We start from the raw sequence: 26,191 nt of genomic DNA, 5'->3' as shown, positions 1-26,191 counted from the left end.
AAGATTCCCTAGAGAAGACAATCATGCTAGGAGGAAAGTCGAAGGCAGAAGAAGAAAAGGAAGACATTCTGGAGGACGTTCATTCTTATAGTCACCATAATTGGAGATTACTTGATGGCACATAATGACAATAGTAAATGCATTGTGCGCAAAAAGAGGAGCTTTTCTAAAAAGAATGAAGAAGGAAAAGAAGGAAAAGAAGCAATGTCTTGATCTGCAATTTAAATGAGAACATACCTGCTATAAATGGTGGCAAATAAATTGAGAATAACGCTTTGAACTGCAATCTTATACACACGTACTAGAAGTTAGACCTAGTGACCTCAATGAGGCTTACGCCTAAGCAGAAGAATTGCATTGTTCAAGGATAATATGAATTTCTTTATTGTACTTTTGGACTCTTCCCAGAGCTCTCATGGTACAGGTAAATAAACATAAAATATAAACAACAAATAGGTATAAAAACAGCACATCATGAAACCAAGATAAATCCAGCAACAAAGGATAAAATCAAAGCCATTTGGGGGAAAAAAAACAGATGTAAAGCCCAAAGTAATACAAACCAAGGTGAGTATCTCAAAGTGCTCAACAGTTATTAAATATTTTTTTTCACTCAGGGCTAAAAAGACCATGAAAGAGGCAACATGAGAGCCTCTCAGGCGTGCTTATTTCACAGATGGGCCTCCACACTGAAAAGGCCCTCTCTCTTTTAGTTACCCACACCACCTCATGACAGGAGGATCTGGAGAGTAGTCTCAGAATCCAGGTAAGTAGATAGGAAATAAGATGCTCCTTCAATAATCTGGTGCCAAGTTATTTATTTATCTACTACTATTAGCTGGTATAAAAAGGTAAAGGTTTCCCCATGACATTAAAGTCCAGTCATGTCTGACTCTTGGAGGCAGTGCTCATGTCCGCTTCCTAGCTGAGGGAGCCAGCGTTTGTCCACAGACAGTCTCCGTGATCATGTGGCTGGCGTGACTAAACACCAAAGTTTTATTTAAATAAAAAATTTCAACCTAAAAAAAAAAAAAATTCAACCAAAGTGCACAGAACGCTGTTACCTTCCCACCGAATGGTACCTTTTTATCTACTTGCATTCGTATGTTTTCGAACTGCAAGGTTGGCAGGAGCTGGGACAGAGTACAGGAGCTCATCCCGTTTCTGTCGACCTTTCAATCAACCAGCCCAACGGCTCAGCAGTTTAACCCACTGTGCCATCGCATCCCTATTAGATAGAATACACATACGCAAAATACCACTTTGCAAACTGGTATCAGGTTAGTGAAGATAAAATGCAATGACACTGGAACAACAACATATAACAATAAAACACACAAACATCAAATTAATCCACCACAATACTACATGCTCTATTGTGTGCTACAAACCATAGCAGGCTGGGGCAGGGCAGGCTCATGTGAAGAGGCAAAAGTGGCCTATATCTCATAACTGTTGGGGACTACTGAATGTCAACAGGGAAAGTGTTCCAAATGGTACGTGTTGCAACTCTAAATGTTCTACTGTAAGCATTTCTGAGATGAACCTCAAAAGTACATGGCAACTTCAGATGTGCTCCTTCAAGTGATTAGGCAGGAAAGCAAGGAGTAAGGTGCTCCTCACTGAATGTAATAAGATTTCTAAGCCATTTACATACAAAATATTCAAATCCAATATATTTAAATTCAAATATATTTAAAATACATATATAATGCAAAATAAGTTACAACTTATTATAAATAAATAAGGACCTATAAACATATCAGCCTCTTAATCAATCTCAAGCCGGGAAAAGCTTGTGAAAGCAAATTTTCAGGAGGACTGAAGAATCATCACATTCTGCACCTTCCTTGCTGCACATGGGAAGGCACAGCAGACTGTAGGTACCACTACTAAGAAGGCCCACTTTTATGATGCCTTGTGGTGACCTTCCTGAAACAGTGAACCAGGCCTCCTCTGATTGTCTGACTGAGTTTCCTTGGTATCCTGATCCCAAGTTATTTATAGCTTTCGTGCATTAGCAATAAAACCTTGAACACGGCTCCACAGCTAGCAAGCAGCCAGTACAGTTCTTTTAACACAGGTATAATAGCTGAGTGCTGCTATACTTGAGCATAACTTGAGCACCGTTGCTGCTGCATTCTGAACTAGATGCAATTTTCAAACCAAGCACAAAGGCACCACTAGCATGCATTACAGTCGATGGCTTGCAAGTTTAAATCTAGTGCTTTTGAATCGGACCTAGAAAGGTACTGTCAGCCAGTGCAGATGCTGAAATGCTACCCACAACATGACAGGATCAGCCTGTCCTAGTGAACCATCTAGCCACCCTGTTTTGGACTAAATGGCATTTCCAAACCATTTTCAGAGGGGCAGCTCCACATATTATGCAATCAACTAAACAGAAAGTTATCATAGTATGAGTAACAGTCACAAGATTTCCTCTGTCCACATTGAGTCACATTTGGAATTCCAGCATAACCTGATAACAGGTCAGCAGAGTGACTGGGGCCACCTGTGTCTCTAGTGATTATGATGGATCCAAGATGGATCCATCTCCCCCACTAACACACAATCCCTCTCTCTTCCTTCAGCAACAGGGTGAATACCACTCAGCTAGACAAATGCAGCAACTAACTTCTCCTTGTGTTTTATGTAGGTGATGGAAAGCACAGGGGATAAAATTAAGCCTGAAGAGCCCACGGGGCTGAGCAAAGCTCCCCTTGCCCCTCACCGTGTGGAATCAGCCATGCATACAGGAGCAAATGCAGTGCAGTAACAGGCTCTAGTCCAAGAACAAGACCAACTACTTAGCTTGAGAGCAAAATGACTGGTAACATTTGATCAAAAAGTCACATCCAAGATTAAGAGTGCACTTCCAGACATAATTATCTCAGTGGGACTTACTTTTGAGTAGACATGCACAGGAATGTTCTGTTAAAAACTATTTGTTATTACTGTTACAGAACCCAAGTCTTGGATGAATGCTGTGTCATACAGTTTACAATTTTAGCACACTGTAAGTTTGCAATGGGTTCTATACCATTCCCCCCCCCCCCCAAAAACAAATCTTTTCTATATCACTAAAGTTTTGGTTAGGAATGTGAAGACACCAACACACAGTGGACAAAGCAATGGATGGTGGATTCACCATTAAAACCTCAATATAACATTTTTCAGTGGTGTGCAGCTACAGCCATCACACATTAATCACATGCCTTTCTTTTGTATGGAATGCTTAGGACTGTATCTGACTCAGAGCCAGATGAAACTTCTTCAGAGGTTGAGGATCCTGACTCCATAGAGAGCCCCCACTCCAAGACAAGTTCTGAAGGAACTGAAGTAGTCCTAAGACAGTATTCTGGAATACTTCAGAAGAGCCATGTTTTATGGACACTGCCTTCAACCCCATTCCCATTGCTACCTCAGTCCTATATCTCCCCTTCTGCCTTCTAGCTTAGGAGCTAAGGCAGCAAGAGACCTGTTAGGAAGCCAGTCCTCATTGGAGTGGCCACTTGGCTGCCAGGAGGTACCATTCCTGGAGCCTACTCAGGAGAAAGGAGATAATGGAGTTGAAGATCAGAAAGAGGAGGGGCTGGCAATGAGTATATTTGGCTATTTGAGCCCTTTTGCTCTTTGCTGGGCTAACAGCCCATTTTTGGGCTAACATATTGCTTTATCCCCTGAAAATTTCCCAGTCAGCTCCTGCTACAGCTATAACTCTGCCTCCAGTTCCACCACCTTGGGTAAGTTACAGACAGGAACACAAGTTTAGGATATACATACCACCTGGAGAGTTTTGGTATAGAAACAAATAAATATATAGATTTATATATCACTATTTTTCAACAACAGCCTCGTTTACAGCACATGAACAACAACTAGAACTAGTACAACTAACAGTCGTTTCTAGTTAATAATTTACTTAACGGGAATATAATAAAACTACCTAAATAAACAACAATTACAGGAATCGCATGCAAAAGTGGCTCGAAATTTTGATTCTGCTGGTCAAAATCCAAGCATATTAAAATTTAACTTTGTAGCAGAGAATTTTACTAGATACAAGAAAGTGACAGGTCAAGCTAGCATGCCTTGCCCCTTTATCTATTTTACCAATGCTACCTCATGGTTTCTGAATAGTCTTGGAAAGAGTGCAGCATGCAAATACTTCGGATGATGGGGGCGTCACAAAATTAATTTGCCCCAGCAAACATGTCTCTTCTTGATGAGTTGCCTGCATCCTCCCCCTGCCTGCCCACTGTGGCCTTCCAGATAATGGAGGTGGGTGAAGAAACAGAGGCACCATCTTCACAATTATCCAGTGTTTCTAAGGTGCTTGAAGGTGGCTGGTGTTAGTTCTTCTTGGTTAACATTTTCAAAGCAGATGAAACACCTCAGAAGCACACTGTGACATGGATGATGTCTCCTAAATTAAAAGAGTAAGAAATTGTTCCTGTCCTTCCACTGGATTTGGAAGCTCTTGTCAGAAAGTCCTGGTGGCCAAAGTTTTTGGCTGGCTAACAAGGTTGGACAAACTCTGTGGAGCTCTGCTAATGACCAGTCACTCACAGAGTATCATTTTCACACAGTTAAAAACAGTGTATTGTTGATGGATGCACTGCAATTTAGATCAATGAGATGATAATCTAGTGTTACCAAGTATGTGAAAGCACAATGGTTCAAGGTAATTCAACTAGTATGGAAACTATTCATGCAATCACTGCAAATCACATCTCTGTAAGAAATGCCTCCTGCAAGATATATCTACAAACCCAGGACAGAAAGGGACCTGAAAAACCTGTGTGTGCACACCCAAGGCAATATTCTCCACCTACCATCTCACATATCACCACACGTAATCTAGGCCACAACTAGAGATCAGGAGACAATATTAAATAAAAAGATGACTGGATCACAATAGCCAATCTATTCTTTTCTTGCCCAGATGAAACACACCAGTTGACAGTATTATTTAAAGAGAGAGAAAAGAGTTCAGCACAAGCAAACATAAAAAACTGATTTAGCTGGATATGCTAGAATCCATATTTGCTATTATGAAGGAAGTAAATACTTACCTCGTAACTTAAAATAGAAGTAAAAAGTAAGAACAACTCCAAAGGGCACACTTCTAGGTTTTCTTTAGTATGCATACTGCACTTCTGGAGTCTAAACTGCATCATTTTTAATAACATTTATACCAGTTTACTTTCTAAAATAATTTCAGAGCAATAGAAAAGCACTGAAGGGGAGCTCTTGGCAGCTCTACTGAGATCTACCACATACAGGCATAGCATTCGAAGTGAACTAAATCACGCCCTAATTTGTTTTTACCACAAAACAAGAGCCGCAGGTGACTGAGAAAATAACAACTAATCAGAACAAAGCTAGAAGAAGCTTCTAAGTCCCCACCCTACAATTATAACAAGCTGAACCTGCGATGGGGCCTTTTCAGCTGTGGCCCAATTGTTGCTTGTTTTTTAGACTGATAACAATCTTTTGCAGTGTTTTCATTAGTTATTGATATTTTCTGTGTTGTTCATTTTTTGTATAGTTTTATCCTGATATATTGACTTTAAAAAAATAAAAGGTAGAATATGAATACAAACAACAAAGTTGTTTTATAACAGCCCTCATGCCATGTTAAACATTCTCATCCACCTAACTTAATCTACTGTTACTGCAACAAGATTATCGCAAACTTTTTTGTGCACATGCAGTCCATACAGTAGTATATCTTCATGCAAGCCATTAAAAATGGAAACATGCCACTTAAATTATCGCCCACCATCCACTGTTATTCTTCATATGCTGAAATTCCAAATTAGTCATAATAGTAGCTGAAAACAACTAGCATTTCCAACAAGAGACATTGCAGATATTTTGGGACAGAGGGAAGAGTTGTTTTTTCGAAAACAAGCCTGATATTGCTTGGCTATTTCTTCATTAGTCGGCTGTCTGCCGGTTCTATGAGAACTTGCCAAAAACAATTTTAGAAGTGCCTTGAGTGTTCAAGATAAGAGCTCTCTTGACTGTATATGCACTTTTCAATCTGTGCAATTGACAGTAAAATACATAATCCTTACCACACAAAGAAGCATCTTATACAAATCCAAACTTGAGGAGCTGAATTGATACGAAGTAAATCCCACACCTAGTGACACTAAAGTTGGAATCCTATGCAGGTTTAGACTGAAAAAAGGTCTACAACTTCCAAGCTTACTCCAACTAGCATAGATGGTTGGAGCATGCTGGGAGTTGTAGGTCTTTATTCTGCCTAAAACTGGGTAATTTGCTGTGAATGTTCATAAGAAACAGCCAACTGAATCTGATTTTTTTTAAATCTGGTTCACCTCAGAGGTTTTGGTCTTTACATAGAAAAATGGCATCCATACACTACAAATTTGCAAGTGGTGGAATATGTTTCCTTCAACACCTTTTTCTCTCACTACAAGGTAATTTACTAAGCTGAAATTGAGAGATTGGCTCGATAGGGTGTGTCTTGCACATTAATTTTCAAGCTAATTAATATAATGACATATTTTATTTTGCATTATTGGAGGTGTGATGGTCCTGAAGGAACTGTATCTTTCAAATGATCCACTTGATTTTCTAAAATGCAGGACTACATTTGCTTCAGATAAAATTCTTGATTCAAATCAAATTGCACAGCAGTTGCTCCTATTAAGCAGTGGGGCCAAGGTCAGGAAAATGGAAAACAGAAATGTATCTAGTGAGAAGATCAGCTACACATTTTTAAAGCATGGCAGTGTAATATTCCAAATGTTCAATTTGAAGTAGCCTAAATCTCGTTACAAGTATTTCACACACCTCTACTTGAAGGCGTGTCTGTGCCCTGGAATGTAATAAGCATATGATTCATGAGGCTAATTCTAGCAGCTCTCACTTATCTAATGAAACCTTCCAAGGACCAATATGAATACTTATAGCAGGTATGCAAGGTTAGCAAAAGATACTCTCTATCTCTGATCCGCAAATTCATCCCACAATACAAGGTAACCAGTTAACATATTTCCTCAATCACTTTCTCAGTCTGCTGAACCTGCAAAATATCTACATTCAGTGTTGCTGCTGCTATGTGCTTCCAAGTTATCTCTGAATTATGGCAACCAGATGAATGAAGGCCATCCAAAATGTCCTGTCCTTGACAGTCCTGCTCAGTTCTCACAATTTCAAGGCTGTGACTTCTTTTATGGAATCAAGCCATTGCATATTTGGTAGTCATCTTCTGCCTCTGACTTTCCATAGCATGGTCATCTTCTCCAGTGAAAAATGAGAAAGCACACATGTTTGTAACAGGAATAGGCCACTGCGGGCTCTACTGGACATGGCATGTTGCTTGTGAAGGTTTACATTTGAAGGAAAGGAAAGGATTAGAGGTAAGGATTGGTGATATGAAGGCCTAATGGAGGAAAGATATGGGGGAAGTAACCAGAAAAAATCTGGAAAGATCTTTTTAAAATTTCCATTTCATCATCCCTCTAATATTTTTCTAGGGTTTTTCCCAGCCCTTCACATCTCTAGTAAAAATAGTAAGTGGTAGGGCAGGGCATGTTGCTTGTGGAGGTTTACATTTGAAAGGAATTTCTCAGTTGGGGAAAAAAAGGAAATCTGAAGTAGTTAGGAGAGAGACCACAAAGCAGTTCAAAGACAGACACCTCTGAATAGTAATTCTTCTACCATGCAGTGGGACAAATCCTGCTCAGTTTCAAAAAATCTTGGCCATAATTTAGGACAGACTGGTAGAGGTTACAGTTCTATCCTTATTTGCTAGATACATAATCTCACTTAGAATACAGCTCCTTTCTCAACTTAAGCACAGTCTGTTTACATGAGCTCATGCAACTTAAAATGCCACCTTACACATGTCTACTGCAGACTAAACCCTATCAAACATGAGGCTTACAGCTGGGATTCACAGTGTTCGGACGGAAGACACAATTTGCCCGCAACACAACAATGTCTACAAATATAGTGCTCACTTTTCACCATGAAAGAGAATAGTGATCCGTTCACTGATACCATAGAAACTAAAGAATTGCATTCAGAAGTACCAGGAGGATGAGGGTTTCAGTCTGCTTTCATCTTCTGATGACTCCAGCCCTCAAGAATTATACCTGAGATGGCAGCACTGACAATTGTATAGATATGGATAATGAGTGAAGCAGAGGATTAGAGGTAAGGATTAGAGATATGAAGGCCTAACAGGGGAAAGATATGGGGGAAGTAACCAGAAAAAAATTAGAAAGATCTTTTAAAATTTCCATTTCCTCCTTCCTCTAATATGTTTCCAGAATTATTCCCAGCCCTTCGTCTCTCCACTAAAGATAGTAATTGGTAGGTTTTAATACAGCCTGGTCACCTGAATATTTTTGCACATGTCAAACCATGAAATTTCCCCTCATTTTGTATGCCAACATATATAATCTAGCAAGATGCTGTGAGACAGCTGTAAAGCAGAGACCTAGAAAAGTCATCTTATTGTTCCTTCACCTTCCATTAATTTTGAAGAATCAGTTCCAATACAAACTACAGCCTAGATCCCAATTTGTCAGCATAAGGAAGTTTGAGTCAGGAAATTTTCACATCTTATCCAATAGTCCTCTACTCCCTCTGAAAAGCCAGTCTCTGGGGGGCTGAACCATTTGGCATGGCATTCTTTAAAAGCTGAGCCAAAACACAAGCTGGGCTTACTTGCCCAGTACCAACAATTCACAGAAATGTAACACACAAATAGGGATACAAAATGTTAAATAAAAGGTTAAAATAAGTGGAATTGTCACTTGGGTGGAAGAATTCTCCTCTAGGTGCATCAGAAAGAAGAAAAAACAACATTAAGCAAGCAGCTCAAAGTATGCCTGCAATCCCCCTCCCCCTTCCCTTTCACTTGAACCTGCCCAGGGAGAGAACAGTCAATCAGAGGGAAGGAGAGGAAGACCAAGAAAGAAAGGAAAAATTAATCCGAATCCCTTACTTGACAGTCCTTTAGAAAAGCTGCACTCAGCAAAAATAGCTGGAATTATTGTGACAATTCTACACACAGAATTCAAACAATCTGTGTGTTCTGGACATGTTTTTCCACAAGTTCGACATTCTTAGTCTGGAAGCCACCCTTGTCTTTAAAAAAAAAAAAAAAGGTGTCTTTTGGAGCACAGAAAGCTACATTAGCAACTTGTCCCTCTTTGAGCTCCCTTTCTTCTCTTCCTTTCCAATTGCCAGATCTACAGATTAATAACAGCTTCCCAAGTCTTTTCCTTTCACAAACCCCAGAGTCCCTATATGATCAGTTTGAACATATGGTAACCAACAGAATTTCATATTGTTCATGTACATTGAAAAGAACCTACATACTTGTATCCTAAATATCATATCCACACATACTACATGCATGTATTTTTGAAATGGTGGCTGTAGAAATATTTACAAATATTCATAGAAATATTTAGGTTTCACAAAATTAGACACCAGAAATGTTTAAAGAAGTGAGCAAATGCAATGCAGAAATATACAGGGATCTTATATATAGCATTGGGTGATCTGCGCTTACTGCACAGATGCAAGCAAATATTCTCAGTGCTTTGCTTTATGTGTTGCTAATTATTGTAAAAGGTGAGGGGGTGGGGAAGTTACATTCATTGTAAGTTCCCTTTAGATAGAATCCATCCAGTATCTCCAGAGCACAGATACATATTTTTAAAGGATGCTTTTACACTTATACATCTTTCAAGGAGAAAAAAAGTTGACAGAAAAAGGGCTTATTCAAAGAAACCATTTAGGTACAGCCACACCTTTTTAGAAAAGATGTATGTCAAAAAGACATTAAGAATAAGCATTAGCCAGCAAGCTGCCATCATGTTTGATATTTCATTCAAGGTCATAGCTTCTCATCAGATGTTTGTACCACTGAATATTCTGTATATTCAAGCAACCGTTTGTCAGGAACAATACAGCCATCTCTGAATGCAGCTCTCCACATAACCCAATAAAATGCAATAAAAGTAGCATTTATTCTAATTCAGTCAATTAAAAACACCATGTGATTTCGGCTAAGTGTTTTTCCCCTACTCAGGAGCACGAGGGACCGAATCTCACACTGCTGAGATTCCTCGTTCTTTCAGAGCTTCTATCCTCCCCTTCCTGCCCACTCCCAGCATGCTCTCCTCCCCAGCACCAGCTCTTATATCACACTTGTGATTTTGCAGGGCTGCAGCAAGAGAGAGTAGAAGCATAGGAAGGAAGGTGCTCCAATCTCAGAGCGAGTTTCTAAAACAGGGCTGAAGTTCTGGATTTTCCTATGGTTGTCCAGTGTAAGAACATTTAAATACTTTGTGCTAATAAGACAGTAGTCCTAATACACGCTTACCTGGGAATACTGCCCATTGAATTCAGAGGGGTTTAATCTGAGCAAACATGCATAGGATTATATGGTGAATATCAACATAAACAGAGCCAAGTGAAGAAATTATTTCCTTGACTTATATGGCATCAGGTTATTCCTTTTAATGTTAGTAAAATTATACTATTTAGTTGCACCTAAAAGAAAACAGACCTGTCATTTTTTTCTGTAGATCACATGTATATTTATGCTATTTTTAATTGACTGTAAAACAGATAATTTGACAATAAGGAAATTACTAGCAGCATAGGGAGATATGAAATGTAGTGCCTTCCAGATGTTTCAAGCTACAGTTTCCATGATGTCCTCTGAATTAACAACAACAAAAAAAGGATTTTCACTTGCCTTACAAACTAGAATTGCAATCTAGTTTCAAGTCATGGCTTTCAATCCCTGTTTGAACTGCAAGCAAACTATGATTTAAACTGAAGTGCTCATAACACATTAAAATAAGCACTATTCTTACCCAGAAGTGTGAGGCCACACTGCTTGCTCCACCCCTGCATGGTCATCTGACAAGGGAAGTCTGTGTGTGTAGTTTTCTCCACACATGACCTAGAATGGGTTGCTAGACTGAACAGCTTCCTACAGGCTTCCTATTCTCCAATAGCACAAAGGCTCCTTTTCCCCTTCTATGCTGACAACCCCTTCACACATACTGTGTGTGCAGTGGACTATCAAACAAAAAAGGGAATAAAAAAGGAGGAATGTACACAAACACAAGTACCATGGGATTAGCGCTAAGTTGTGATTCAACCCAGTAAGAGTTTACTGATGTCAATAACCTCTGAAGGTTTACAAACACAACAGCAGCAGAAGTAAACACAAGTGCTACTCTGTGGACAAATATGTTCCCAAAGGTTAACCCGATCTTAGTTGGTTTCATTTGAGCTTTGCACCATTTAACCAGTGCTGTCCATTACACCATCAGATATCAGACCTGAGCCGTTTGTAGATCATTTCTTTCAGAGATGAGCTCAGATAATCACAATATTCCATTCTCATATATCAATGAGAGTTACATTCAAATAAATATGTTGTGGTAGGTACAATAACAGATGGGATTCCTGAGGTTTTACAATCCTTTTAGTTTCCTTTTTCTTTAATTTTACCAAAGGAGATATTTTAATAGTGGTGTTCAAAGAAGTAAGAGCAATTGCATGATTAACATATCACCTCCCTTATGAGATTCTTCATCTAGAATAGCCTGGCAAATGAAAAAAAAATAAATCCGTACATGTTCAATCTGTCTTCATGCTTTTCTCTGAAAATTGCTTAACAGTGTAACAGTATTTGTTCTCAGCAAGGCCTACCGGTCCCAACATTTTGCAGCTGCTGCTATGTTCCTGTCTGGAAGTCTAATCATACCAATTTATTCTGGAAAAAGGCATTATCAGTTTGAAAATTATGATGATGGTTACATTAAATTTATATCTGACCTTTTTTCCATCTTTCAAGGAACCCAAGACAACTTACAAGGTTCTTGTCCTCTCCATTTTATCCTCACAACAACAAACCTGTGTGGAGGATCAGGGTGAGAATAAGTGACTGGCCCAAAGTAACCTAGTAAACTTCATGGCTGATCAAGGACTAGAACCTGGATAACCTGGATTCTAGTCTAACACTTTTAACCAGAAGTCATGGTTCTGCAGGAATCATGGTTCTCAGGAATCAGTCACTGATCATCTGGTTTACATACCATACAGGAAGCTGGTGTTTAATACCAATTTGTGTTATTATTCCAGTCAATAGTCATTACAAAACTGAATATTAAAACAAGAAATTGGGTTCAGATGTTACAAATCGAATGTGCCAAACCAGGCTTTAGAAGCAGTCCCTCCACCAGTATCTAATGGCAGAAGAATTTTGCACATGGCCCATTCAGCTTAAGCAGGGGAACAGGAAAGTGACCTAGTAACTTCCAGATGTTATGAACAACAATTCACATAATCCCCAACTATTGTTGACGAGGAGTGGGAGTGAAGGGATTTATACTCCAGAATTTAGAGCCTGGAAGGTACCAGATTGCTTATTCCTGTACATGATTTAGTATCTCTAAGCCCAATAACTATATAATCCCAGATTCAAAGAAGCCACCATTCCAATGCATTTAGATAACTGAATCAGCGGCTGGATTCAGATTTAATCATGTTTCGGGTAAATCCATTGAAATCAATGAGACAAGTTAGTCTTGACTAAATCTGGAGCCAACACATAATATTGTAATACCAAACAAGGGTTTTGGAAGGTAGTTTTTACCATACATAATAGTTCTAATTGCAATGATTCAAATCAATCTTGACCTTTCCTGATTGTCTAAATAGTGGTTGGAGATTAGCAATGTGCCATGCATTCACAGTTTCCCTATTTCCACTCCAGCTTGTATTCAGATTTTCTCCTTCCTTCTGTAGTTTTCTAAGACTACAGTTTGTGGTAACATCCAAATCAGAACCAATGATAGCAACAGCAATGCAGTATTCCCTCCAAACCAGATTTGAAAACACAGTGGGTTTTGCAATCTACAGTTTGACACAATCCTGGTTTGCACTAACCATAATTATCTCTGATTCAAATGCCAAAAAAGACTCAGAGTGTAGTGATTAAGAGTCATATATAACTTAGAACTTTATTACATTCTAGCCACAGGGACACTTTGGAACCATCTCAGGCCCACTGTAATTTCCCCTCTGGGCACCTCCAGGAAAAGATCTCTTCATCCACCGGGAGTTAAGACTCTAGTGTTACAGCAGTTGAATATGTGGAGCTATTCAGGGCACAGCCTGCTCCGTTTCTATTGGATGAGTTTCAGTTGGTACAGCTCAATGATGTGGGCAAAGTGCTTAGACGGGTTTGAGCAGCCCCTTTACTGGATCCTTGCCCCTCCTGGTTTATAAAAGCCAGCAAAGAAGGAATAAGGGGCTGGACCAGGGAGGTTTTTAATACCTCCTTGGGAGAAGTGGCCCCATGCTGCCTTAAAGAAGTGGTAGTGAGACCACTCCTGAAAAAAGGCTGGCAGAAAATATTCCATTCCTGGGAAAGTTCTAGAGAGGGTGGGGGCCAATCAAATCTAGGCATTCTTAGATCAGGATGATTATGTGGATCAATTTCAATCAAGGTTCAGGCCTGGTTTTGCATCAACAGCCTTGACTGCCTTGTATAATGACCTATCCTGGGAGAGAGAAGGGGGAGTGTGACCCTGTTGATTGTACTGGACTTCTCAACTGCTATCATTACCATCAAATGTGGTATCTTTCTGGGATGACTGTCTGACTTTGGAGTTGGGGGCACTGCATTGCGGTTTTTCTGCTCCTACTTGGACAGCTGTCTCCAGAAGTTGGTGCCTGAGAATATTGTTCATCATGGATTCTCCATCATGGAATTTAGGGTCTATTCTTTTCCACATACTATTCAATATCTACATGAAATCACTGAGTAGGTCATCCAGAGTTTTGCAGTGCATTGCAATCAGTATGCTGGTGAAACAGAGCTCTATTTTTCCTTTTCATCATCAGCAGGTGAGGCTGTGGATGTCCTAAACTGATGCCTGGCTGTTACAATGGACTGGATGAGGGCTAACAAATTGAAGACAATTCAGACAACACAGAGATGCTATTGGTGGGTAGTTCCTTTGACTGAATGGGTATGGTCAACCTGGAGATTGCACCCCCCCCCAAAATGGGGTTGCAGATGGGGTTGCATTCCCCCTGAAGAAGCAGGTTTGTAGCTTAGGGGTGCTCACTGATTCATCTGTGTCACTTGAGGCTCATGTGGCATCAGTGGTTCCGAATGCCTTCTCCAACTTCAGCTGGTGTCCCAGATGCACCCCTACCTGGACAGGTATAGCCTGGTTTCAGTAATCTACACTCTGGTAATCTCTAATTTAGACTACTGCAATACACTCCACATGGGGCTGTCGTTGAAGACAGTTCAGAAGCTGCTGGTGCAGAAGGCAGCAGCCAGCCAGAGTAATAACCAAGACCCATAGGTCCAAACATGTAAGATCAATGTCTGTATACTTCCACTCCCAATTCAAGATCCTGCATTTAACCTATGCAGGGTTTAAGAGTACAATACCTGTAAGAGCACCTCTCCCAACTGTGATCTACACTACAGTCAACCTCTGGGGCTTTCTCCAAGTGAACTGTGATGGGTGGCAACTCAGGAGGAGGCTTTTATCTATGTAATAACATTCCCACTGTGGCCTGTCTGACACATTTAAGGGCTTACTCAGCCACCCAGGCCCATGAAGGGGATCACCAAGTGACTCCAGAGTCACTCTTCTTGTCATTCTTTGTATTGCACTTGTACTGGCTATTTTATCCTATGTTTTCATGGAATGTGTAAACTGCCCAGAGAGTTTCAGCTGCAGGGTGGTACAGAAATGAAATTATTATTATATATAGTATAGATAGTAGAAGAAATGCAGAATATAATAAGCTATATTATCATAGAAAACAGTGGGCCTAGCAAACAATTAAGGAGATGTGAAAGTCCAATAAAAGGGGTCATTGCACATGAGCCCTGCTTTGGAGACCAGTACATCTAAATTGAAGCAATATTATTAACTCCTCACTGAAAGATACATTCAACAAAGCACAAGAGTAATTATTCATTTTCCTTTAATATTACAGAAGAATGTTTACATGCTCAAGGATATTCAAATATCACAGGACAGTTTACTTGTAAAAATCTGTGCTCAGACATCAAAAAATAACTGCACAAAGTAGGCAACTAAATCAGCATTGGTTTTACATTCCCTTTGGTATAAACTCAATTATGAGAAAGCAACAATGTCTATTCCTTTGATTATGAGTAGTCTGCAAGCATAAAAATAATTTTTCTGATTTAAATTATCTGGTAGTATCTATGTAACCAATGCTAAAAAAAACAACAACACGGATGCTACTCGGCTGTGTAAATAGAGCCTAAATAAAGCTAACAAGTTGCTCTGGATAACTGAGAAGCAAACAATGGAATCATTGAGCATTTCGAACATGCTAAAAATGAACGGCATGGTCTTTATGCTTCCCTCATTCAAGCAGGAAGTCTCAGGGAAGTGGATGAGACTTCTGAGTGTGCCAGGAATGTAGAAACAGATCTCTTATAGAACTTGAAACATATTCTCTAAGACTGAACAACAAGCCTGTTACATCTCTCATAAAAAGTTCTGCCACAGACACATTTTAAGAGCTCCTTTCCTTATTCATTTAGGTGTAAATAGAAGCAGTGACAGATAGCTATCTACTTCTTCAACAGTGTGTGTATGTTGGGATATTTTTTTTGCAATGCAAGAAAGTCGTTGTTTCTCAATGATTAATAATGTTCATCAAACTTAATAGTGCCCTGCCCTAGACTTAATTTACCTCAAGCTGAAATAAATGGCTAGAAACAAAACCATGAGTATGTTTTGGTGCTTCATAACTGGCCCAGAAAATTAAAGATCAGTTATCATCTCTGTAAATATTTACACTGTTTTTCTTTCCCATTCATTCTGCATTTTACACACACACACACACACACTCTCTCTCTCTTACACAATCTGACTGTAGCCTACATCTGCAATTCATTGGCTTTACAATTTACCACATGTTGAGATGGAAAGGTCTCAGCTCCATTTGAATCATTGCACAAATATGCAAGTGATTTATCGTTTCAAAACTGAAGACTGCAAAAGAACGACTCCACTTTTCCTGCATATTACTCCTCCTGGCAGACCATGAACAATTACAGTTCATACTAATTAAGCTCTGTAAAATGTACTGTACCCTGTTAATGCCAACCAGGCTCCCAAATTTCTCTTCACTATGCCAAACTTTAGCAAGCAACTTAACTCATTCATGGCTGCCTGTTCAACTATGTACACAGTTTCCATAAGAATGAGGATCGAGGTTTCCGAGTACTTAAACTACACAAAATAATAGATCAAGTGCCAATCTGAATTTAAAGAATTGCAAATGAATTAATTCTCTTGGGAAGCAGACAAACAACCACTGTTGATAACCTGCTAACACCACCTCTGTAATGTGGTGTTAAGGGATTCCAATCCATCCCTAGAGGCCATTAAGTTACAGAAGTTAACCAGTTAGGAAAATTCATAAAACATTGTCCTTGACTTCTTGAACATTCACTAGTGGAAAGGTGTGTGTGTGTGCGTGTTCACATGTGCATGTGTTGGTGGGAGGCTTATCTCATTGTTTTTTAAACAACAAAGTTTCAAATACAAGAGGGCAAAGATATATGGCAGGAAGCAAGTGTGTTCCTTCGCTTCAGTCTCTCTTGCAAAATCAGCACATTTGCAATTTGAATATGATGGTGTACATCATTACTCCTAAGATGTTTTTTGTTACATTTGAAAGCATTTAAACAATTCCTTTGTTTAATCCAGAGAGTTCTGGAGGTGGAGCCCTCAAGTGATACTTCTCCTTTGGCCCCAAACACATAAGATCCAATCTGTCCCAGGCTCCCCCTGCTTCCCTTCCAGCAGTTGAGCTCAGCATTTTTTCCCAAAGATCCCTACCCGTTAGCATTCTTCCTTAGACAAGCAATTATTCTCCCCTGGCATCTTAATTTTCTACATTCTTTCTGTGATACACATTTTAATGTGTTTCTCCCTGAAATCCCTTGTCTATAAACTCAGATTTTACTCCGCTCTCTAAAAGAAGCAATGTGGGGGACATGCCTTAAAAAATGAAAATGATCATTTGTTTGTTCTCTGGATGTTTTTATTATAACAAAGCTTTCTCTTAAAAGAAGAAAAGAAAAAACAAACATTACAAACATATATTATTTCAAATAAGATGAATAATACATCCAGCCGCCCCGCCCCCAGCTATATCTAATTCATTAGGAGTTATATCATGTTACTCAAAAGTATTCTGGGAAATAGTTTCGCAGGCCAAAAATCCTATCTTGAGATCTGCAAAAGAGTGTGCATACGTTGATAAAAGAACACAACCTGTGCTAAACACTCGCTTAAGGCTCAGCACATTGCCCCTCAGCATAGCAAGGGTTAATTCTAAATCACATGAAAAGGCCAGCCCTACACTTTGGAGAACAAGCACCATCTCCCCATCCCCTCCCAGAAAAAAAAACCCCTAAGCTTTTCATGGGTTTATTTCCCCAATATCCCCCCACCCATCTCTCATTGCTTATAATTAGTGAAAGAAATCTGACCCACTGCCAGAGTCTGTGGACCTTGGATATTATAAGGCCAGCGTGGCGTCAAATATCTTAACATTCATAAGTGTTATAGGCTGTAAATAAACCCTGTAGATTTATGACCCTTCAGTGCCTGCCAGCAAATGACTGTGGCACATTTCTTTCAGCAGACCTGTTGAGGTGCAAGTTTGCCTTTGGTTGTAAAATTAACCATTTCCTTCACAAATGTGCCCAATTACAACTCAACAGGCAAGGCTCTGCTTGCATATTTGCCATAGCTCAGTACAAAGAGGACACAGGAATACCAAAAAAGAAAGAGGCTTGGAAGAATACAAACTCTTCTTACTATGTGCAAACAATAAAGCAGCTGCAACTGCAGCAGTGAAAGGTCTGTTAACAGCAAGACACAAGAAGTTCCCACAACAGGTAAGGTGTGGGAAGAACATTCTAATTCTGCCTACAGCCATGAATACAAAAACAAATATACACATCCAGGCTCTCTTATCCACAAGTCTTTTTTCTTCTTTATGCCAAATGTTTGCTCCAAGAGCTACCATGAACTAATGCCCTAAGGTTTTTCTCTCTCCACGCTCCTGCCCGGCAAGAGTCACCTATACCCTGTTTAGGAAAGCATTTGCTAAATCCAGGTTGTCTCATGCTTAGCAGCCATAATCCAACTTCCACATAACTACCAGACAGCTGGAAATGGGGGCCGTGCAGTTCTAATGATGGTGTACAAACTCACGCATCCATGCAGAAGAAAGGAAGAAACCCTGCAGCTGTCTCTTCTGTGTCCTGCTTTTTAAGGAAAAGAATTTTTGTACGAATGTATGAAACCTTGAATTTCTACACCAAGAGATCAATCTTGGTATGCTACTTCAAATGTTTTAATATTACTTTATTGGAAAAAGCAACATTTGGGAAATGCAAGTAAAAAGACGGCATGCATTTCAATATAATAGAAGCACAAAAGTTTGCTTCCACAGAGCCACATGCTTTTTATCTCTCCTTGCACACTTCTTCAAGAGAGAAGCTGGCTAATGAACATTGGAGGATCTGTCTCCCTTTAAAATGAAACCATGCCAGAGAAATTCAAATACTTTATTTGGAGAAAGTTAGTTGCTATTTGTTATAAGGCTGACACATTACTTCTGAAACAGGACAGAGTTCTGACATTGCTAAGAACTGAGAGATTCTCAGTTGGTTGGTGTCAGAAGACTATCTGTTGAATATAGCTGCACAGTTCCAGAATCAAGGGGGTGGGAGTGGGGGGAGCTGCTTCAGCGTTATTGTTTTAAGGCCATCATGAAGGCAAATGGTACAATTCTGTTGCTAGCTTATCAATGCCACAAAGCAAACACACCGACATATGAAAAGTGCATGTACATTATGATTATCTAACAGTTTAAACACCATAACCCTTATTTAAAAAATCAAATCCTAAAGATTAATAATGATCCAAGCCCTCACGCTGGAAGCAAAAATCTTAACAATGCTGAGCCATAAATATTTCTAAAGGAGATGAAAAACAATTTAGCATAAATACCAAAGAAGGGCAGGAACACCTGTTCTTTTTTTTCACCATGATAAGCATTTCATTGTTCTCTGTTTAAAATGTAATGACCTGTGTAATTACAGTAATATTACATTGTATTGCAGGGGCTCAGAATGTCACACTTTTGAAAAGTGTTGTCAAAACAATTCAAGGCAAGGAAAAGGGGAGGGGGGATGCTATTAACTCTTCACACTCTGGCACCTACATTCTTGGGCAGAGGATTGTGTAGTTTGATTTAAGGGGTAAAAGAGAGAGAGAGAAGCTATAATTTTCAAGGCATTATTTTTTAAATGTTTCCCCCAATGCGTATTCAACATATCACAAGAGAACTAGGATATTTCCCTATCCTACCTATTTTAGAATCAGCAAAAAAGGCAAACAATTTCTACACTGAACACTCTGAAACAAATGCCTGAAACAAACAATGTAGTAAATAGTCACATGCCACAACACTCATGAAAAAGTAATTGTTACTATTAACAGTATTTTCATTACCAGAATTACATATAACTACTAAATTGTTTTACCGTTAAATTCTGAAATGAAGTTTTCTTTATTATCCCTACTGCACCAGTCTCTCCACAAGTGTGTTCATGAATGCATTATTTCATTGCTAATAGACCCTTCCCTAATGCATATTGGTCCTTTTAAGAGCTAGGCACATTACTTTATCAAAGGCAAAATGAGCATTATGCAGAAGAATCTCTGTCATTTCAAAGTAACATTATTGCTATCAAGCTTTATGGAGTCTTCAGCAATTAAAGCATTATTTCTGAAGTAATGCATTATTCATCATAAGCATATGTAGTCTGCAATCCTATACACATTTACCTGGTAGTAACCATTAATAACTTCAGTGGTGCTTACAATTGAGTAGGCATGTATAGGATTGCACTGCTGCTAATTCTTCAGAATTATTTTTGTTTTCTAATATAGAAAAACAAAAGTAAGTATTTCTAGAAATCACTCAGTGAATATCAAGAAATTAAAGGGCATATTTTAGAATAGCTAAATTTTCTGAATAAAAATAAAACATTTGGACACTGCAAAAAGTAGACCAAAAATCTTTTAAAACCTAAAATGATCAATTTGAAACATTAAGTCAAGCATTAGTGTGATACTTCTATCTATATGGAAAAATCTATATATTTCCTTCTTTACACCTGGTATTTTACAAGACACCCTAATTCTTCAATTAGACCTTGAACAGTAAAACAAAAAATCAACTCTCTAAATATTAAATTATTCCTCTTTGTGGCATGCACAAATAATGGATTTCCTTTAAAACCATAATTTAGCCTGCATTCACAAATCTATTGAAGGAGAAGAAAGGAACTGAAATATGCAGTTGGCTGATGAACAAATAATAAAATTGCCTATTCAATATGGAAAATGCCTTTTAAATCCATGTGATGCCAAAGAACAAGGTCACCTGTTATACCAATAATAAAATAACAGTTTTTATATAATGCTCTGAATTCAAGGAAACAGTGCATTACAGAAAGGATGTTTAAATATAGGGCAAGAAGAATATTTTCTCATTAACTGATAACTGTGTAGGGTCTGATCCATACAAATAGTTCCCACTCATTTCAAAAGGTGATGGATAGGGATTCAGAACAAATTGATAAATTACTTGCAACTAAATGAAGATGTAAATAAATATAAGGCATTACATTCCCCCTTTCTAAATAAATAAGGCATATCTATTCTCACCAACCTAATTTAAATTTCCAAAATCATTTATATTTTGAATAAAAACCACTTTAATAGTTTTTTTCATTGAAAGTACTTTGAGAAGCCACAAAATAACCACAATACTTCTACAAACATGTAATGGTTTACCTGTCCCATCAACTCTCCAATTTCAAAATTCAGGCACCTTTTATTTCCATTGTACTAAAACTGTGGTTACCAAAATGTCTTCTTGCTATAACCATGGCCCGCAAAATAAAAGTGAATTATGAAATACCATGTCTGAATTAACTATATCCTTGAAAACTTTTAAATGTGCAGAAGGAATGTTATTTTGTCATCCTTCCCATCTGTAATTTGTCTTTTGAATTTGGGCTTTAAGTAAACACATGCCTGACCTGGTGTTTTAAAATACTTGCAGACTGGAGACATTGAAAAATCCCATCCTCTAGGTAAATCCTATCACAGGTTTTACATCTACTTAACAGTGAATCTACTCTTTCTAATTGATGTGTCATATTACCCCCCTAAAAGAAAAGGTGCTCAGAAGGAAAATATTAAAGAAGAATGGGATTAAAAAAAAACACATCAGCTAAATCATTAAATAGAAAACCTGACAACAAATCAAGTTGCATGTAGTCCTGTATTCCCTAGGGGCATTGACACTCATATTTTTAAAATATATGTTAGTTTTTCTTTTAAAGGTTCATGAAAAATATATTACTTCTGGGCAGAGGAAGTAGAGCTGGCATAAATCCATGAGGTCGTGTGGGAGTAGTAACCAACACTTTACACCTCTCAAAAGTTTAGTAAAACCACAATCTGAGGGTTGCAGCAACTTATTCCCGCCATTCGCGCTGCCACGCCTTCTCCTCTTTGTGCCACACCCATGAAAAGTCTATATCCTTCAGTAACACTTTTTTGTTTTGTTTTGTTTTAAATCCGTTAAGTGACAGCTTTTTTTAATGGATTGGGCTCGTTGTTATTTTTAAAGAAGGGAAACAGTTTCCAGTTACTGTTTCCATCTGCCTTTTGAGACTCTGTTCTGGCCCTTTCTGAAGACAGCTCAGCCACACCACAAGCAAAAGGAGAAATCTCCCTTCAAATCTTTCCTTCCTAACAAAATAAGAACAAAATAAGACAAGGGAGGACGTATTTCCAGAGGGACTGAGAATTCCTATCCATGAACTCTCCGTGTTGAGTGAAATTCACATCTGTAATCTTTTTCCAGCAACAAAAAAGAGCTTGTGTCTTTAAATAAGGCTGCCTTGCAAAAGAATGCAAATAAAATTTTCCTGCCCCAAAAAAGCTGCCAGAAACTTCTCAAAAATTCTTATGAATGCCACAGAGCACAAAAAGAAAGACACCCACAGTTAACCTGCTACCCACAATCTATTTTAAAACAAGAGTCCCTTTTTTAAAAAAGAAAGAAAGAAAGATGCAATTTAACACCAATTAATCACTCAATGGCAACTGTTCTAGTAAATTAGTAACTCGGGAAGGCTGTGGCAGCACGGAAAGGGTTAAGTGGGAGGAAAGGAAAGGGGGAGGGGAGAGAGAAAGAGACCAAGTCGCCACTCCAGAGGGCAGAAGAAAACAGAGCGCTATAGAAATCACAGAGTTTTGTGGAAATTAGAGCGGAGGGTCTGCTCCTGCGTAAAAGGGGGGCTGGAAACTACTGCAATCACTTTGTTTCTCAGGCGCAGGGCTGAATCGCGCACTTACGTACGCCCAAACTGAAAGTAAAGGCATAAACATGGAGACGTGTAAACAAACCCCCCAGCCTGCGGAAGGCGCAAAAGTTTTGGAAAGTTTCTGGCGGCGGTGCCATGTCCGGGAGCGAGGACGGAGGGGAGCTGGCGGGTGGGACATGCGGGAGCCATCGCGGGGCTGCGCAGGGAAGGCCGCAAAGGCGCGATCGCCGCGTACAAAGCCGGGGGGAGACGGCACTTACCGTTCTTGCCGTGGGCGAGAGGGATCCATTGGGGAGGTAAGGGCCGGTCAGGTCGGGAATCATTATAAAAGGATACCCAGGATACGGTGGGCCCTTAAACAACCCTCCATCTTGCCTTTTCGCAGCTAACATGGCGGGGAACGAGGAACAAGGGGAAAATAAAAGAAAGTGAGGGAAATCGCTGTTAGAAAGTGTTTTGCAGAAGCAGACATTTATTTAAGAGTTACAGAGAACACATCTGGAGGGGAGGGTTACTGGAGACTTCCAGATTTACTCCCCCCCCCCGCAACTTCCACAGGGAAAGGGGTGGCAGCAACTTACCTTCCTCTAAACTTTCTCTGGATTTATCTCGGAAACTTTCGGACCTAGGCGGAGGCCGCCTCTCCGCCTTCCATCAGGAAAGGATGAAAATTAAAACATAAAGAAACAAACAAAAAGCCAACAGAATAGCGGACGAGGAGGGCGGGTGGGTGAGAGGAAAAGTGTGTGGGGGGGGAACAGGAGAAAGAAGAAGAGAACAAGTTAGAAGTTTGTGCAAAACTTGACACAACAAAGATAGAGCTAAACCCACGGCAGTAGCAACAGGGCACTCGCCGATTATGAAGGGAAAAGAGAGCTGCAATTAGGGGCGAAAACTCCGGGGTCGTCGCCCCCCCCACGCACACCCCGCCGCCACCCGCTGCAATTGCCCCTTCCCCCAACACAGCCCGTCTCCCCAGGAACCCCCAAGGTGGAGCAAGGCAGGTGCCTTTGAAAGAGGGGTTCCCTCTTACCTCCGAGTCTGAGGAGCTGTTTTGATTCGTTTCTGATTCATTGACTAGAGACGACTTGACATCGGCTAAATCCCTCTCTGCCGAAGAGTTCTCCGAGATCTTCTCTTCTTGCTCCCCTTCGTCTTTAAAAGAGATCAATTCATCGTTCGCCCCCAAATCGTCCCCTCCACCGCCATTGAGTTGCGGCATTTTCCTCCTGACTTACCCCACCAAGCAGCAATTTTGCAAGGACGGAGGGGAGGGAGGAAAGAAAAAAGAAAAGGGGGACGGATTTTTTAAAAAAGGGGGAAAGAAAGAAAAGGGGGAAGTTTGCAATTTTTTTTAAAGAACCAAAGGTGAAAGTTTTTCCCCTTTTCTTTCCTCCTGGGGAGGGGAAAAGAGGGAGGAGGAGGAGGAGGGGAGGGCAGTGTCCCTGCTCCTTTCCTTTTGCGCCAGTGACTTTGGGTTTCTTCTTTTCCTTCTTCTGGATTCTCTTTCTCTCTCTCTCTCTCTTTCTCTCTCTTTTCTTCCGAAGATCAGATCAGCGTGCAAAGCGCGCACGCAGACACACGCGGGTAGACACACACACAAAAATTAATAATAAAAAAATTATATAAGCAGGGAGGGAGAAACAGGGGAGGGGGGAACTATAAAAAAAATTTCAGCAAACAAACCAAACAAGTCAGCTGTAAAACCGGGAGGGGGGGTTAGAAGCCGCAGATATAGGGAGCCTGTGCCGCTCGGATTTGAGTGAGTTGAAGTTAGACTGAGAGCTTTTCAGTTCAAAGGCGGCGCTGATTGACAGATAGAAAAAGGGCGATCGAAATCCGGAGGAACGAAGTAGTCTGGATCCAGGATTATTGACAGGGAAAAAGAAACACACTGGGCACTTAATGAGATGCAGGAGGGGCGGGGGCTCCCCAGTGACGTTTGCATAAATAAACAGGAGGAGGGGGAAGTGGAAAACTAACAATGATCCTTTTTGGAAAGCAGGAAGGGGGGCGGGTAAGCGAGGAAGGAAGGAAGAAGGGAACGGGCTAGTGGCGACAATGCAGGAGGAGAGGGGAATCCAGCAGTTGTAGAGGAATGACCAAAGGCAGCGAAGCGCGGGCTGCCGGTAAAAGGGGACAGCCACTGTGCCTCAGTAGTTTCTTTGCACAAACGGGGGCACAAGCCGCACTTCGCCTGAGTGTGCGTGCGCGCGTGTGTGCGCGCAATTCGTGGAGCACTCAACTTTCACACACAGCGTAGTGCGTGCGACTGCAATCGCGTGCGCCTCGCTCTTGGAAATGCCCTTTGCTCCCTCACTTTCCGAGGAAACGCGAATCGCTAGGAGCGGTGGCACTGCCCGTGCTCGGGGTCTTGCGGGCGGCGTGTTTATGCGAGGAGCTGGTCTCTTTCCTGAAAGGCTGCACTGAAATGCTGCTGTGGCTGCGGCTGCTGCTACTGCTCTCATTAGCAGCCGTGCTATTTCTCGCTAAGAGCTAGCTACGCATTTTAGATTTCCCCCACTTCGGCTCTTGAAATGTGGCAGAAAAGAAGCCGAAGGCGAAGATGTCCTGGTTTGCTTTGTTCCGTGTTTTGCTTTGCTTTGGCTTGGTAAATAGTTTCTCGTGGACTTGAAAACTACTCGGGAAGTGGGGAGGCGTCTACACAGTGCCCAAGTCCTGTGTGCATTACTCGAAAGGAACTTCTGCTGACTTCCATGGCGTTTGCTCCCCAGTAGTTAGTTGTCCGCAGACGGTGAGCCTTACAGTGCAGCCCTAAGCATGTTTACTCAGAGGCAAGTTCCACTGTGCTCAACGGGGCTTACTCCTGGGCAGGCGTGCCCAGGATTGTGGGCTTGGGAGTCGCCGGCAAAGTGTGCTAGCTTTGTTTCAGGAGGTGTGCCGGGGGCGGGGGGGTGCAGACGTCGCCTGCAGACCGAAGTAAGGGAAAGGGTGGTGAAGAGCGGCACGCCACCCACCCTCTTTACCTACGCGGGTTGGTTGAGCTGGGTAGGAAGTGGATGAAGTTAATTGTAGCGCGGGAGAATCAAGGGCTGCCCAGACTTTCGAAGTGCGAAGTTTACTTTGTGTGCTGCTCGCGTGCGCGCGCGCCCGTCCTCCCCGTAGCACAACGCACCAAACGGGCTGAGCGCGGCGCGGGGCGAAGAATCAATGCTGCTGCCCGGGTGTGCGGGATCCGATTGTGTGGTCCCCAAAGCAGGCTGGTAAATGAATTGCCAAATATAGGGGGTCGGGATGGGGTTGCCGTTCAGGAATGCGCCCCATCGCATTCTTTCGCCGTTGTCAGCAAGCGACCAGGCATAAACTGGGGAGCAGAAGAATAACGTGGCTGCTTTAAAGAAATGACATCTGGCACCCGATTCTCCAGTGCCGAGGAGTGGAGTAAAACAAATTGATCTTCTAGCAGTGACAAATTGTAACAATGGAGGAGTCAATTGGAAACTTTAACATGGCCAAGGAACAAAAGTGGCGAGGGAAGGGAAGTGCGGGGGGCGGGAGAGGAAGACACACGCGAAGTAAATGCAACAGGAATTAGTAGATTGCCTAATAGAAATTGTGTCCAAAAGCAAAAGATGAGCTGCACTGAAACCACGCATTTCCCAGGATGCCTAACCTGCTGCTCTAACTAAGGGCCACTGGAGCATTCAGGCT

General features: G+C 40.7%; 1 protein-coding gene across 33 annotated transcripts in view; it reads right to left on the bottom strand.

Annotated features, from left to right (window-relative positions):
* Positions 1-26,191, bottom strand: part of TCF7L2 (transcription factor 7 like 2) — a 253,422-nt gene that overhangs the window by 216,058 nt on the left and 11,173 nt on the right. For 8 of the 33 annotated variants that reach the window (XM_044438909.1, XM_044438969.1, XM_044438977.1 and 5 more), the window contains exons 1-3: positions 23,553-23,888; positions 23,101-23,167; positions 22,780-22,904 (exon numbers count right to left, since the gene is read on the bottom strand). In XM_044438909.1, the coding sequence (XP_044294844.1) occupies positions 22,780-22,904; positions 23,101-23,167; positions 23,553-23,741 (381 nt within the window). In that variant the 5' untranslated portion in view covers positions 23,742-23,888. Of the gene's footprint in view, positions 1-22,779; positions 22,905-23,100; positions 23,168-23,552; positions 23,891-26,191 lie in introns of those variants that run through there. The other 25 variants (XM_044438902.1, XM_044438961.1, XM_044438952.1 and 22 more) reach the window with 8 other exon arrangements.

The sequence above is a fragment of the Varanus komodoensis genome, unplaced genomic scaffold, assembly GCF_004798865.1.
Source record: "Varanus komodoensis strain SLA01 unplaced genomic scaffold, ASM479886v1 scaffold1, whole genome shotgun sequence".
Taxonomy (NCBI): domain Eukaryota; kingdom Metazoa; phylum Chordata; class Lepidosauria; order Squamata; family Varanidae; genus Varanus; species Varanus komodoensis.
This window is presented reverse-complemented; position numbering and strand designations above follow the sequence as displayed.